The sequence below is a fragment of the Drosophila teissieri genome, chromosome 2L (genome assembly GCF_016746235.2).
Source record: "Drosophila teissieri strain GT53w chromosome 2L, Prin_Dtei_1.1, whole genome shotgun sequence".
Lineage (NCBI taxonomy): Eukaryota > Metazoa > Arthropoda > Insecta > Diptera > Drosophilidae > Drosophila > Drosophila teissieri.
Window position 1 is genome coordinate 16,637,543 of NC_053029.1, and position 16,422 is coordinate 16,653,964.

Below are 16,422 nucleotides of genomic sequence, written 5' to 3' on the forward strand. Positions count from 1 at the left end.
GGCGGAAAAAAAACGAAAAAAAAAACGGAAAAAACGAAAAAAAAAAATATATCTGATTCGAACCTTGGCGGCGACGTCAGCGCTGCGTTCATATCTTTTGTTTGCAGTCTTCTGACGTAGCAATGTAGTTTTGTTTATTTATATTTTCTTGTTTTTGAGCTACACACACGCGTATTAAGTATACGGTTTCAGCTTGTTGCTTTTATTTCTTTCCCCAATCCGAATTCCGAATTCCGCGACTTTGGCGAACCGCGCTTCGCCTGGGAACCGTTCTCGATCGCCAACGAAACCGAACTGAGCGCTCCACTCTCGCTCCACCGACGCTCCACAGACCCTGAGAACTGGGGAGAGCCCCAGTTGGGAAACTCGACTCTCTGCTTATCAGTGCGTCGGATCGGGATCGGGTTCGGATCGAATTGGATCGCTCCGTGTTTACCCAAGAACTTAGCGCGGCTGAGTTATACTCGTATCTTACAGCATATGCGCACGCAAGTCATCGCTGTTTGCCCAAGTTGCGGTTTCGGTTCTGCCAATTTCGTATAATTGTTAACCCATCCGGTGGGGTATTTGCCAGCGGATAAGTTTGTTTGGCCGAACTTATAACTGATAACTGATAACTCCGATGTAGTCGTTGAAGGCGGTTGCACAACTGCTGGGAAAAGTCTTACGACCCAGCGGCAAAATAACTGAATTTAAAGATTGAAACCTAAGATATGTATAATAATTCCGATAAGAATGAATATTTCAATACTCAATCGTTAGCTAATTGAATTCAATCTGGCCCAGCCCAAATTTTACAGGGCTAGCCTAATACGCTGATAATATGTGGAGCACCAATTGAAAACAATATGTTTTTGCTGATTTAAATTGTTACCAAGTTCGATTTATTTTACAGGCGAATAAAAGCAATTCATTGAAAATATTTTAAAATCCTTTTAAAAGATAGACAACAACTGTGTTAACGCTCATTATACGTTTTATTTATATCGATTTTTCATATGTAAGAACAAAATTTATTTACAGTATTTAGATCGCGTTTGCTTCCGTACTCATGCTTTTGTTTCGGCGTTAAACTGTTTTTCAAAATCAATTCTATGTGTCCTACTTAATTCAAATCCATTATAGAACTGCTGCCTATATACCTGGAATTGATTCCACATACTCGTATCAACTAATAGATAAAACAACTTTCGTACAGATTATCATAATCACTTCACGTTAAACACATGCTCTGGGAGTACACAAAAATAAAGATAGGAATAGTCATTGCAATCCTTAAGTTCTGTTCACATGAATCTCAAAACGTGTCTTGAATGTTTTAGCTGGGGAATTTTGATTGGGACAGACGTATAAATGTACATCAAACGCTCTCTAAAATTCATAATTCATTTATAAATTTATTACTTTAGCTATATTTATAGTTATTAATATTTTTCGCTTAGATTTCTGTTGTTGCTTCTTTACCTTTTACTCAGCTGCTTACAATTAGGGGCTGCATTATGCATTACTTCTCTTATCTTGCTTTGCGTACGATTCTTGTGGGTGGATGTGGTGGTGTGGTTGTGGCTCTGAATGGGAAGGTGCAGGTGTATGTGGTTTGGTTTGGGCTTACTGCTATACACTTGTTATGAGCAAAGAAATGACCATAAACCGTAATTAGAGAATATCAAGAAATATATTAGAGGGATAATAATTATGGTGGTGCCTTATCCAATAGCATTTTTAACTGTTGAATTTTGAATGTCAGGCTTACAAAATGGGTTGCGAAACGAAATTTCACGATTCGGGGCGCACTAATTGATATATTTATGTATTCGGGTTATTGGCTGGCGGTCATCTATAATCGTGGTCAATATCTTTATCAATGCCGCTCGTGTGCTCAGGCGCGTGCTGTCCGAGCCGCAGATTGGTTTTTAGTGTGCAAGCCCAGGCGATTTGAAGATGAGTGTGATCCGGAACCTGCTCAAGACGCTTCTGCTACTTTTAGTGGGCCGCCTAGGCCAAGTAGTTATAAACTTTGCGATCTTCCGGCGATCGTTGCAGATACTCGCGTTCGATGAGGCCCTCAATGCGCTTTTTGATAAACACGGGCGAGGGCAAGAAGCGCGACTTTAGCTGCGACGTCACATCTGATACTAGCAAGTTGTGCTAAAAAATATAAAATGGAATCATTGTTAACAGTCAATTTAGCAAGATAGTAAACGTATACTTACAGCCATGCGCTTGCGGGCCTTCATTATGCGCACAATAGCCGCTTCGATCTCATGCTTACGATCCTCGTCGACCTTTCCGCGCGTTTCCTTGCGCTCTGGCTCTGATTCTCCCTTGGCGGCTACCGTTTGTATCTTCACCCTAAAATAGTTTAGATATTATTAATAGGCGCCGTTATATATCATATTAAAAATAATATCTAACCTGTGGAACTTGGAGATGAAGGCGTCGTTTACGTAAAACTCATCCGTGGGCTCAATGTCCTTAGTTTTCGTTTTAGAATTGCGTACTAACAAACGCTGAGCGGGCTTGCCCATGGACAACGATTGTAGTGCTCGGACAAGCTCCCGTTCTGGTATGTCCGTCTCCTGATGTATGTCGTCGTAGGTGAGCACGTCGCGGTTATTAAACAGCAGTAGCACGCACATCTATTTTGGAATATTCAATACATGTTTAATGTTTATAAAAACATTTGTTTTCGATCCATGTAATGCATGGCAAAACTACATACGTTCTGCTTAATGGTACACGGAGATGTACCAAATACAAGATATTTAAGCTTACCTGGTAGGTGGACACCTGCAAAACGTGCTTTCGTGTGGTGGTCGGCACCGCACAGCCGCTTGAACTGGAGCTGGGGGCATCTTTATCTTTTTCACTTTCGGCTGCCTTGCGGCCATAAAAAACAGCGTTGATATAGGCGGTTCCTATTTAAGTGAGTAGGCATAAATACAGTTACTTAAAAATGGTAATCATATAACTAGCTAACCCATTTGCGGCTGTAACGTCAATTGACGTCCTGAGTGCTTATTTAGATAGAAGTTCTTGAAAATGTCAAAAGCTTCACGAGGAGCGGCGGGTATATTGCAGTTCGGAGTTGCTGTCTGTTAGAAAAATTCAATAAAGTTCAATTAAGTAAACATTTTTACATACTTATGGAACTATTGAAACCTACCTGTGTGGGCCAGAAGCCTGTGGTTAGTATGCGAACCGTTAGCTCCACACCGCCAAGGGATAAATTGTTATTATTTACAAAGTTCTTAAACTCATCCATGATCGTATTGGAGACTGACATATCTTTAAACATGCCCTCTAGCTTCGAGGTGAATTGACAGCCGCATTCAGTCTGCAATAATTGAGTTAAGAGCGATGAATATTTATGCAAAGATGCGAAGCAATCTAATCTACCTTTAGTTTTGAAATCATATTTTTCTCGAAATCATCAGAGACTGATTTGTTCAGCAGCAATCTCTTGGCTAAATGCGTCTTGTAATAGCGCTCAAAGACATCTTTCTCCAATAGGAAACGGAAAAGAACCATTGTCTTATCCAAGATGGACTCGATTTCCTGTTCGCTCATCTGTGGAAAAATAGTAGAAAACATTTATACATGTCAGAAGGGAAATTGTAAATTCAACTCACTCCCTTGCCGCCCTTTTTCAGTTTGTCATCGATGAATAGCGAAAGATACTCCGGGGATTTGTTGTTCAGGTTCAAGAAATGTTCAAAATCGGATGAGATGACATTCTTGAATATGCGATCGTTGGCGAACGAGTGCACCAGAAACTGGTCGAAGCGGTCCTTGAGATCCAGCAAGTTCTGCACGAATGTGATGGGATTCGTGTTGCCGTTTTCTTCCTCCTTAACCAGCATGCGTCCTTGCTCTCGCAGATATGCCGACATGGTGTCCGCTATCACTTTTAGGCCTTCCTCCTTGAGGCGCGAGAAAAGCTTATATGTGCAGGCCAGATCCTCGGTTTTTGAGTTCTTGATCATGTACACCACGCCCGAGTTCTCCATTTCAACAATGGGTCGCATGTGCTTTTTGATCAGTTCTTCTTCGACCACGCGCACGATGCGGGGCTCCGTATCCTTATCTAGATACAGCGCTGCCCGGGAAGATTCCTCCGTGATGCGCGCCTCTACTTTCTTGATGTAAACGCCAGCGTTGTTTTCGGCAAGAAAGTTCTGCGACTCGAATTTGTAAAACGCCGCCGACTGCGCAAGGAAGGGCTTTTCAAAGTCCTCCTCGTAGACAGTGCGCGAGTTAATCCCTAGGGTGATCAGCATGCTGCAAGCATTCTTGATCGCCAGATGGTTAATGGCTTCGCCATGACGCTCCTCCATCACCATGCCCAGCAGCTTCTCCCGCAGAGCTTTTTGAATCTCAGAATAGCGAACCACCTGGTAATGGAAAAAGCGAAAAATTAGTAGGGTTGAATACTTAAGTACTGATTCCAACGAAATATTAAAATGCAATAAAGATTTTCGTACCTGATCCCTGAACAAAATTAATCCCAAATTGTACACGTTGTCCACCTCACGCTGCTGCACATAAACCCTATCCATGTACATGAGTATGTCGCGGATCATCACCATAGATGTCTGGTGGTCTGTCCAGGCCTGGTTTAACTTGGGTAGGAAATTGCTGTGCAGAGCCTCCAGCACGTCCGCCCGCACTTTGTGCTCCAGGTGTTCTGAGACGACCTCCCTCAGGCCGTAATACAGTCTGTTGCCGTGCTTGTGCAGCACCATGTTGTACGCATTCCGGTAGAGCTGTTCGAACGATAGTCCAGAGTTGTTCTTTTTCTGTATCTCCTGGATGGCATTCTTTAAGCTGGCCCAAATGGTCTCCACGTACTTCTCGTCCATGGAGGCCTGGAAATGATGGTATTATTAGCTTGGATAGTTAACAACTTACTTTTCAGGGATTAAAACTTAAAATGTAAGATTATTATGCTATTCTTAAGACTTTCGTTCTGTTAGTCTAGTACTGCAATTTTACTAAAAGTTTAAATCCCTGTTTGGTTCTCATCAGATAGGAGGCTAACATTGAAGGCCCTTCGCTTGTACTCGGGTAGCCAGAGTGGGTACTTCCGTGCTATTTCCCTAAAGCGTTTTTCTGTATTTTCTACGATCACTGAAGCGGAGGTTGATGGCGCAGAACTGGTTGCACTAGGCGCAGTCCTAGCGACAGCGGGAGCAGCAGGAGCTGGAACTGGCATGGGAACTGGCGTTGGCGTGAGCGGGTGGATAGTGTTAGTTCTGTTATCAGCCCGAATTCTGCCACCGCCGGCGGCGAGGTGATAACTGCGCCGCGGGGCAGAAGCTAATCCCTGCGAGGACAGTCGATGCTGGGACTGCTGGTGTTGCTGCATTGAGGAGGCGTTGGGCACATTGATGTTCATGCTTCGCGCCTGTTGCTGTCCAAGAACGGGTTGCCTTGCAATCCGGCAAGGCACTGCAGAGTCCACATTACCGACTGTTGCGCCATTGAAGTTGTTGGAGCCGGCCACCATGCGATTGTGGTAGCGGCCGTTGGCGTTGAGGTTGTTTAGTGGCTCCGGCTGCTGTTGGCGGGGATCGCGGCCTTGCATGAGATGGCTACGCTGGTCCAGCTCCCACGTCCTGTCCCGGTAGTGGCTCCTCTCTTCCTCGCTGAGTGCCAGAGAGCGAGGGGCTGGATAATGGCCGGCTGCTGAAGCCGGTGCCTTGCGGGACCGACTTTGATTTGACGACTTAATGGTGCCGGCTTCACTGTCACATCCGCCGCGCGGTTCTGCTGCTCCTGGTCCGCTGCTCCTCCTCCTCCTCTGTGCTCCGTACTCCGGCCAGAGTTCTACTCGCGTTTCGGGTCTCGCCCTTCACCCTGCTCTCCACATACAGGTGTTCACAGTCTTTTCGTGTGTGTTGTTCGGCAACAATAATTTCTCGAAAACTACGATTGAATTCGTTGTAACTTAAAAACTAAAATGTGTTTGAAAATTCCCCAGGCCCCGGTTGGTGTTTTGATGTTTTTATTTGGTTTCGATTTTTTTGGGTTTGCTTTTCTTGTCGCCTGACATTTTGTTGGGAGAAATGTTTGGTGTCGCTTGACCTGTGCATCTGCGAATTGTCTTATATAAATAATCTACCTCTTAATACCTGTAAGTGCCATTATCTTATCTGAGAATTTTGCAAGTTCATGCTGCGATCAACAGATTTTTCTATTATCTATTGTCGGAGTTATAAAACTGCAAACGAGTAACTGCAATGTTTCCTAATGAGCTTGACGTTTTTGAAATTGGTTCGCAAATTGCAATAATGACTGTAAAACGTAACGAAAAAAACTATAGAGATTACAAAATATATGCTAATATTGCTATCAATGATTAAAAATAACCACCGCGTTTAAATATATTCGAGCACTTGAACTTAAAAATTACAAGATCAAGGTATTTAACAAAATAAATGGCATAATCTGGGTTATTATGTTATCTTGAATGATTTCCTGAATTGGAGTTTAAAAGAAAATGTTTTGTTTTTAATTTATATTACTTTCAGATAATAGATAATCTTATATGAGATTGTTCTTAGCAATATAATCCGATTGAAAGTGTTTATCGTGGTTTTTCCGATGCTCAATTATATGTTCTTACCGGAAAGGCCCGAATGCGCATTTTGCCCTCCTTCTTGGGAGGATTTCCCCGAAGATTCATGCTTTGCAAGCGTCGGCACTGCTCCTCCACTTTATTGGCGGTTCGGACTCCGGAGCAGGGAGCTGCAAGAAGAGCAGGTGCTTCTCCGACTATTCCGATGACGGAACCTGCTTTCTTCGGAGGCAATCAATGGTTCACACAACAAGAGCACAGTTCTCACAGTCCTTGGGTTATCCTGGAAGACAGGGAAAGGAGAATGCATTAGTTTTATCACAGACATCCGCGTTGGGTGGTGCCGAGATGAGCATTCTGTTTTTGTATATTTGAGCAAACATTCCACGCAAATGTTAGGGTGTCGAGCGCGATGTACACAAGCAGACATATGTACATACACGGGCATACAAATGCCCGTGTGTGTATGTCTATTTGGGGAAGCGGCGGATTTATTCGCGAATAGTTCGCAACTGCGAATTGCGAATATCCCGGGATTCCGATCCGATCCGCCGTACTGCGCCGTCACTTCCTTTGTCGCAGCCTATATCGCAGATATCGGATATATGTGCGTATACATAGATTCGCTGGCCCATCCGATCTCTCCGCGTAAAAGAAACGGTGAAAAAAAAACTCACACGGCGACAATATAATTGTTATGTACATATACGTGCAATTAATACAAGAACCGTTGTTTCGCACGCACTTCCGACGGATGACCGATAAATAAATGTCCCACGGAGGTGCATTCAAATGCCAGACGTTGTCAAGTGAATACTTTTATTTTCAATTTGTTGCTTTCTTTATTTTCTTAACGATTCTTCTATTTCACTTTGTCATGGAAAAGACGGGTTACATGTGTATGTGTGTGTGTGCCTGCCCGTCTCTCAGTTAGCGCTTGTGTGCGTATGTTTTTGTACCTGGCCTTTCCAAGCGGCTTTCCACGGCGTTTCCGCACGATTTTCACTTTTCCAAAGTTAATTTTACCGGTGCAAATGCATAAGTAATGTCACTACTATTATTTAGCTTGATTTGTTGCTGTTTTCAACGTTTACTTGCATTGCATATTGATTGTAGGTTGTAATAGGGATGGGCGATAGAAGTAGCCTTGTTGTTGTTTTTCGGGGCGAATGGCGATTACGTCGATAGTTCTCATTTTATTGGTCGATAGTTCCATTACCAGTTGCTCTCACCTTTATAACATATGCAAAATCATTTTTGCATAACAAACTACTTAAGAAGAATAAAAGGAACTTATTAATTTATTTATTTAAGCACATAACCCTATTTTTTTATGAATAACATTGTGTGTATTGTAAACTGTTTTTCTTCTTGACTAACATAAATTATATTTTTAAATAAATTATATTATTCTATTTTTTCCCATCCCTAGCTAACAGTGTTGCAAGTTTGCTGTAGGCCGCTGTGAATGACAGTGCTTTAAAATGACAGCCCTAAAAGTATGCTATGCTTTTAAATACGCGCTGGACTACTATTTTGTTCAATTTTAAATTTCTGAATGCAGCTAACTATAACTAGATCACCCAAATATGCTGACTTAATAGCTGCCAAATAGAGTCAAACATAAAAAGTAAATTTAAAAATATTTGTAATTACATTGAAATAATAATAGTGATGGTTTTCGTGTTTGCAAAATATTTTATTTGCACATCAACGCACAATTTGTTAAATAAAACGTTGGAATTATATGAATACTTGCAAACAAGTTTTTAGGTCGTTTAATATCTATCTTTTTCTTGATCTGCAAATTCCCGCTTTGATTGCGAAGAGTGAAAGCTCAGATGAAGAACTAATTACCCTGCGACAAGGCCTCGGCATTCGGTTAATAATTTAATTATGACAACTTGCAACAGGCGAAAAACAGATGTAAACGGATATCCAGCGATGGCTACCGCATGTGGCTTTCTTAATTGCCCATCGAGAGCCATCGAGACCCACTGCCTTCCTTGGCCGATAAGCAAATTGGCAAAAATGTACAACAGAATTGCGAGTTTAATTTGGGCATAAACCTTTGAGCCGTGCGTGTAAATTATGCGCACTTTCACCGCTCCGGAGGATCAGGGGATCGGAGGAGCCCTTTGCGGCTTCATTTGTCGTGCGTCGAAATTAATTAGCCGCACTTCAAGTTCCCTTCTGCGTAGGTGTTCCTCCGTTGTCGTCAGCCGCATTTATTACCATTTATGCACGACTGTCTGTTTGCCTGATGCGCCGCGAATTAATTACACATTAAAGGGGCACAAACACAGGCACATCACCATGGATGTTGCACGCTGGATGGATGTTGCACAAAGTTGCTGAAAAATGAATGGTTAGCCAGACTGGAAGGCAGTTGGGGAAATAGTCGCAGTCGCTGCCATATAACCACATAACCGCCATATAATCGTGCCCCATCGCAACCACTCATATTCACACCAGGCACTCGCTGCAACAAGGACAATAAATCATCGAAAGGCAGCCGAGTGCAGACAAATTCACGGAGATTTAAATAAAAATCAAAACAAATGCTAGACAAAACACGAGTCCGGGAGTAGGGAGTTGGAGTTCGTAAAAGGCGAAAAGAGCCTGAAAGGCAGCCGCATCAATATGGAGCATACACTTGAAACAACTGGGGTGGCAAAAAAAGAACTGAAAGATATGTGCATTAGTGTAACTATAACTGCATAGACAGAAACAAATTTTATGGGTAAGACTGACGCTTATTTTATGGTAGTGTATGGATAGTGTCCTACAACAGCAATAAAAGCAACAACAGCTCAAAGTCGGCATTATGAATAACTTTTAAATTTGAATGTGAAATAATCGCTTTGTCTGAGCGGGCTACCGTTAGCAACATGCTGCTCTCGCAAGTGTTGCTGCAGTGGCTGCTGTTGCTACCAGTGATTTATGCAGCAACATTTGATGAAATATAATACAAAAGGCGCACAGCAGCCGCAGCAACAACAAAGATAAATTGCCGCACGCTAAATTGTAAGCTATATAAGGTTTAAATGCAAAGTGTGTTGTCCGCAGCCCGTTGCACGTTGCACGTTGCATGTTGCATGTTGTTGCTCGCCGCTTGGCTGCTGCATGTTGCAACAAATGTTGCTCGGCATTTATGGCTTCATTTGACACCAGTATTGAAATTACTACGTTTTCCAGCACTTTTCCTACGCTTCTTTATTCATCTGCTCCTACTTTCTCACAATTTACTGGGCATTTGTTGCTATTGCACGGTTTTCGTCTCCACGGATCCGGTCAAGGCGATGCACTCGATCTCCACCAGCGCATCCATTGGCAGCTTGGCCACCTGGAAACAGCTGCGGGCCGGGAACTCCTTGTTAAACACTGGAACGGCAGATAAGAAACATAAAGCATATACATATGGAGTTGTTTTTGGTAATATAGTATAGCTGTCATAAAGAGTTTACAGTAAACAATAAATGGGCGATAAGGCGCTAACGATGCCGATTGCCTTATCAGGCGATTGCGATCAAAAGGCTGGTATACAGTAGGTATTGCCATATAAACGAACTTTATAAATGTGGCTAAGTATTCAGAAGAAGCTAACCAAAAGTATATGTTATATGACTATTTGCAACATACTTAGTACTTACCACGCTTGTAGACCTCGTTGAAGGCCCCGAAATCGTTGAGATCCTTCAGGAACACAGTGTTCTTGACGACCTTGTCCACTCCGGAATCGGCCGCCTTGAGAACAGCCTCCAGATTCTCGAGGGCCTTTTCCGCTTGCTCAGTGGGTCCTCCAGGAACCAACTGCATGGTGTCCTTGTCCAGGCCCAGACATCCGGACACATACACAGTGCGATCGGCCACCACAGCCTGGCTATGGAATTATCCATTATTATAACAATGAAATGGAAATAGGACGTGGTTCCATCAGTTTTCATGGGTTTTCTTTTTCCTTTTCTTACTTGTAGGGAGCCACTGGCTTGGCAGCATTGGCAGTGCTAATAAGTTTCCTCACAATCGTCGACATTTTGATCTCGGAGGCGATACTATATACTGGCTAGTGGCAAAAAGTAAGGCCGATTGCAGCTGCTGAAAGTGAACTGATCGAAAGCTTTGACTTGCGTTCAACAAGTGGCTGTTGCTATCAGCTTTTCTTTTCACAAGCTCATTCGCCTTTTCCCGCGCGAACAGGTGCTGTCAGCTGATTTGCTTAACAGCTGTTTGATGGATCTGTTATGGTGATGTTAAGTGCGCCAAATGTAATGCTTATTCTGTTTAAAATGTAAAATTTTGGGTATAATTGGTATTGTTATTATTTAAATGTTGGTTATAAAACTAAAAAATTTTAAATGCAAGAGAAGCTCATATCACATCACCGAAATACTTTAGTTTTATTAAAGCTTCGAGCGAAACCCACAGTGCAATTAACTTGGCTCAGCTCCTTTAATATCTTAATTAACATTTTTCTGCGGAATTTATAATTCCCGATCCCCGGAAATTTGGGTCGCACCCGCTTTCTCTAGCTGGCAGACTTTGCTCTTGGCCAGCCGATATTTGATTTAACGCCATGAAAAATGCATGCCATGTCACTTAGCCACGCCCATCTGGGCCGCCCCGACTAATTATTTATTATTTGGCAATTGCTGTCTGTCAGTCGCTGTCAGCCGGGCCAAGAAGGTAAAAATGTAAAAAGGTAAAAAGAAAGCCTGGCCGAAAGGTTCCCGTTTCAGAATCTTTACGCATGCCAAAAGCACCGAAAAAAGGAAAACACTCTGTAATTACATACGCGAAGAAGATGGGCAAGATCCTGAAATGTGGCAAAGGGTCTTAATCCCAGACTGAAAGCTGCACCCAACCCCAACTGCAGCATGCAGCATGTAGCATGCAGCGTAGGTGCAACCTCAGAGCAAAGAGAACACGCCCAGCAAAACGCCGCCTCAAGATTGATGGCAGACGCTTTGTTGTTCCTGTAGCTGAGCACTGAAAAAAACACTCTCCCGATTCCTATAAACCAAAAATATAACATTCTTTTAAGGTATTAGCTTGTGTTACTGCATATTATATGCTTTATTTATATCCTTTATCCTTTAGAAACCTTCTTTTGTGGATGAGCTCTTAGAAATAAGCAAGATGCTGTGATCTCAATAGAACTTTTTTTCAGTGCACTCCCGCTGGTGACGCTGGTGCAACCATCCCACGAAGTTGCAACGGATCGCTGAAAGAAATTTCTTTCGGCTGCCTCTGCCCGAAGCATTTTGATGTCGCATTATAGAGCATTAATTACTTTATGATCCACTTTATGGGCATAAAATATGCAAGTTCCAAAATCGCGGTAAAGGCAATTTCCAAGAGGCATCTTCGTGGGTGTTGCAGGGCCTTTTGTGTTTCTCTTTGTCGAGAGTCAACAAAATCAACATTGATATTAATTAGCCGCAGCCCGGTATTGATTTATACACACAATTTACTTTGTTTAATGACGGCCCCTGGCCTGGGCAAACAATTTTACATTAAATGCTTTAATAAATAAAGCTCTAAATAAGCCAAACGGCAACGAGAAGATGCCATATAATTACCGGGCCAATAACAAATTGCCTCTGCCCCGAGTTGCAGCAATGCAAAGGTGTGCATTAAGAAAGGGCCGCACCAGAACCAGATTTCGAGTCCCATCGCAAACCCTCAAGGATCCCAGAACACTCAGATATCAGATATGGGAGCAAGTTGCTCGATATTTATGGCACTTGTTGGAGGAGTTGCAAGGCCTCCATCCCTTGGAAGTGGATGTTATTGCAGGTGCGGATTTTTGACTTAGGGAGGGTAAATCTTTGTTTTAGGGTTCACGAACCTAACTTAGAGTAATTTCAGTAAAAACTTAGCTAATTATATTGGTTAAGCAAGTTACAAGGCAATTATAGAGACTTAAAGTACTGCTTATCTTATTTTATAACGAGTAAGATTTTCTCTACGACCCTTTCTTAAGTAAACTGAAAAATCTATCATTGAACAGTTTGATCGAGTAAACCGCGCCTGAAAACAAATGATTCTCCAGTTGCGATCCAATCGACTTTCCCTTTCCACTTGACATACTCCTGCAGATGGCTCCCCATCATTTCGTGGCTGCCATTTTTTATTGGCTCAAATAACTTCATTTGTTTAAGGCTTTATTGGAGCGCCGCTGGCTGAAAACGATGCTGGGACAGGTCTCTCCATGGCGCAAATTACAACGATTTCTCAGACGACCAAGGCGGCCAAGGAGCTGCGGCTACCGTCAGTCTGGTCAGGGGCCGGCCTGGTTATTGGATACTCTATAATTTGCATGTGATTTTTATGGCTTGCTCGATTTTCATGCTAAGTTATTTGATTTTAATTTGCTGCGTAATTGCCGGGCTTCGACGTCAGCTTGGCCAGATGGAGATGCAGGAGGAGCACCGCCAACTGGTAGCCACGTTGTCTAGGTCCACCTTCCTGCCCATTAACCGGCAGATTTATGTTTATGGCACTATTGACGCGACTAATCCCAAACACCATGTTGGGCCACTCAATTCTCAATTTCTCAGAATCGGAGTGGAAGCAGCTCATCCAAAAGGGGGTGGACCGAATCGAGGCTCAAGGACGATCCGCGAAGAACTAGTAAGGAACCCAGTAATTAGCATGGTAATTGCCAGGGAGCCAAAACGAAATATGTGCGCTATATTTTAGTCCTACCTAGGGGAGTATATTACACAAGTATAAGCTTAAGGCCTTAAGAACGTTAAATGCCAATGAAATTTCGTCTTCTTGAACTTCATTAAATCGCTCATTAAAAAATGTAAGTTCCAGCGTAGTTAGAAACCATGTTGCATGACTTTCTAATACTGCCTTGCACCTTGCCGTTCGTCTTGGGCTTTTGCCTTCTGAATATAATATTTTTATGGTGTTCATAGTTAGGTTTACCATTATGTTGAAAAATAGCGCAATAAGATACACAAATAAACCAAGCCATAAACAATTCTTTATGTGAGTGCTTATGCTTGTGCATTTCCCAGCCCCACTGCTACCTTTCCATTGGCGTTTTGCCAAGTTTACCAAGTCATTTCGAACCGCTCATATCCACAACGCCCACGTTGGAAGATCTGTCGGAGGTGCCTCTCTACCGGCTTTAATTACCGGCCCGATTCCGCCTCCCGTTTTGCGCCGATCACTGGCGCTCCAAAGGCTTTGGACTCCACAGGACATGGCCAACGAACGGAGTTGACATGCAACTGCCAAAACGCTGCTCAGGAAAATGTTACTCGGTCGCGCAAGTGAAAATTGCACTTTTAGTGTGTGCGCTGCATTTTCGTTAATTTGCAATGCAAAATAGCAGCACGATCCCGATCCCGAACCAGATCCACATCCACATCCATATCCACATCCACGGGCCGAGGCACACGCCCTAAACGCCACAAATGAAAACTAATGATTTTCACTTTATAACTGCGATGGGAGGGCAAGTGGAGGGCAAGTGGAGTTGGAGTTGGCTCACGCAAAACTCGCCGCACGGAAGCGAATGGGATTGCGGACTTTGGGTTGAGTTGCTCTGGGCTTGCATGGAAAATTTGAAATTTAATCGCTGGCAATTAATTTGGTCCAAATGCAGTGAAAAGCGTTTCACAGGAGCGTGCGGGGAGGGAAGGGGGGCGTAGTGGGTGGGGCTAGGACTGGCGCCCCCACAGTTGCAGCAGCTGCACCGCCCGCTGAGCGTCGAGGTGGGTCAGTCGCATGTCCACCTGTATCGATTGGGAGCAGCAGCCGCCACGGGAGCCGATGCACTGAAAACAAAGCTACCTGACATGCAACTTTATCCATTTTTAGGAAATCAGGGGTAGATTGAAAAGCCAATAAGCTTGTCCATTATAACAACATAATACTTGATAAGACATAACTATTTATATATACTGTGTATATATTTTGATGTATTTATATTTCGTTTAAAGGCCGTGGTATTTATATTTCGTTTAAAGGCCGTGGTAGCTTAGGTTCTAAATATTTTTTTCTAAATTTACAAATGAATTTAATTTAGCAATTCTATTTTCCCTTGGTGCAGCGCAGCTCAGTTGGAGCGGCATCTGTGTGGTCCACGGGGTCCATCGGATCTCAGGTCTTGAGTCTCTAGTCCACCCGGCTCGATGACAAACGAACGTTCAGCATTCAGCATCCAGCACTAGGCACCGGACATTCAACATTCGCATTCAACATTCGGCATCCAGTATACAACATCCAACATCCAACATCCAGCATTCGACATTTGGCAAGTGGCCAACCGCTCAACGTCGCAGTCGGTGGGCAGGAAAATTGAAAAATTAACAAGTATGAAATGTGCAATTAAAGTAGGCTAGTCCCGTCCCCCACATTACCAGTGGGTAATTCGAGCTGTTGCCCAGTTCCCTTCCTACATCTCCGCCAATTGCCTCGGCTTGGAAGTCCAGGAAAGTGAGGATGACAACGACATGGACAACGATGTCTACACCTGAGCTGCTGCTGCTGTTGCTGCTGCTGCACCTCCGACTCAAATCGAACCAGCAGCAGCAGCGAATTATTAATCTACTTTTAATTGCAGCCACCCGGAGGAGCTTCTTAGCTTCTTAGCCTTTTAGCTGCGGCACTAGGTACTTGTTGTGGCACTTAGCTCCACCCCGAGATCAGACACCATTGATTAATGTGCGCAAATTGTGAAATAAATGTTTGCCTGCCTGCCTGAGTCTTCTGATTCGGCTGCTGGCCCCTCTTGCTCCCTAATTGAATTATTGGCAGGGGCAAATTTGTGGCAGACACATATTCATATTCACATTCTCATTCAGTAAGGTGGGCGTGGCAGCCTGCCTTATTGATTGTTGTTTGCTCAAAGGCGGAGTGGGTTTTAGCCACTAATAATATTGGGGCAGGAGGAGCGTGGAGACGCGTGCGAGATATGAAATCTGGAAAAAGATTTTAAAGGCCGTTACAGTTTTTTAAGCGATTCTGTAGAATTCGTAATTTTTCGTTATTATTATTGTTTCTTAAATATATATATTGATTTAAGAAAGGAGAGATGCCTGTTACTCAGCTTATTTGAGACTAAAGGTAATGCAAGTTCTAGGGACTGGCGAATTCTTAACAAACAGATTCACCAACTGATTCCAGGAATAACTAATAATTGGTTGCCACATCACGTGTGGCCCACCTGGGTGAAAACCATTAGTCGTACCTTGTACCAGCCCAGCAGATTGCATCACATGACCCAGTTCGATCATATTTTCGAACACAAATATTGACTTATTTTTGCCATTTTGCCAGTAAGGCTTTTCACCCACTTTGCCTTTGGCCTCGACATGATCTCGTCCGGCAAAGTGGCACACTTGGAGTCGGTCGGAGCTGCAGTTTCCAACTGGGAAATGCAATTGCAGCAAATTGGCCAGCAACAGAAGTGCAACATGGCACAAACAACAAAACAACCACAATAACCAACAAGGTACAACGAGGTCAGACTAGGGCGATGGCGATGGCGATGGCGTCGATGTCGATGGGTCCCTGGGTCCCTGGGTGCATGGGTCCATGGGATGCGAGTCGCCAGTTGCTGCTCCTCCTGGCCATGTTCTCCCTAATGTCAACTCATATAGTGCGCGGTGGGAGGAAGGCGGTGCTGGTTTTGGCCTACTTGGCGGCCCAGAAGCAGGCACACTGAGAAAATATTTGATCTAAAATGATCTTTACATAAATTTATAGTTTAACTATACCCATAGCCGTAATAAAGCCAAAAGGGACGACTTCCATTCTCAAGTGCATCGAGCACAAAAAATTACGCTTATATTCGCATTGTAGGAGGAGGTGTCACTGGG

At 43.4% G+C, this 16,422-nt stretch overlaps 2 protein-coding genes across 3 annotated transcripts; both read right to left on the reverse strand.

Annotated features, from left to right (window-relative positions):
- Window positions 1–1,376: 1,376 nt before the first annotated feature.
- On the reverse strand, window positions 1,377–7,706 carry LOC122621947 (cullin-3-A). Of its 2 annotated transcripts, XM_043799995.1 has the most exons (11): window positions 7,540–7,706; window positions 6,629–6,863; window positions 4,485–4,868; window positions 3,633–4,394; window positions 3,400–3,570; window positions 3,167–3,337; window positions 2,981–3,095; window positions 2,776–2,918; window positions 2,416–2,639; window positions 2,214–2,352; window positions 1,377–2,148 (listed from the first exon to the last, which is right to left on the reverse strand). In XM_043799995.1, exons 2-11 carry the CDS (start codon window positions 6,686–6,688, stop codon window positions 1,996–1,998), a joined length of 2,322 nt encoding a protein of 773 aa, XP_043655930.1. In that variant the 5' UTR covers window positions 6,689–6,863; window positions 7,540–7,706; the 3' UTR covers window positions 1,377–1,995. The 2 variants fall into 2 exon arrangements, with proteins under 2 accessions (XP_043655930.1, XP_043655920.1); XM_043799985.1 differs by lacking the exons at window positions 6,629–6,863; window positions 7,540–7,706 and adding an exon at window positions 5,042–5,982.
- A 2,064-nt stretch (window positions 7,707–9,770) lies between these two features.
- Window positions 9,771–10,710, reverse strand: LOC122626164 (rutC family protein UK114). The gene is made up of 3 exons (XM_043806318.1): window positions 10,552–10,710; window positions 10,234–10,463; window positions 9,771–9,964 (listed from the first exon to the last, which is right to left on the reverse strand). The coding sequence occupies exons 1-3, from the start codon at window positions 10,614–10,616 to the stop codon at window positions 9,843–9,845; spliced, it is 417 nt and encodes a 138-aa protein (XP_043662253.1). The 5' UTR covers window positions 10,617–10,710; the 3' UTR covers window positions 9,771–9,842.
- Between the last annotated feature and the right edge of the window lie 5,712 nt (window positions 10,711–16,422).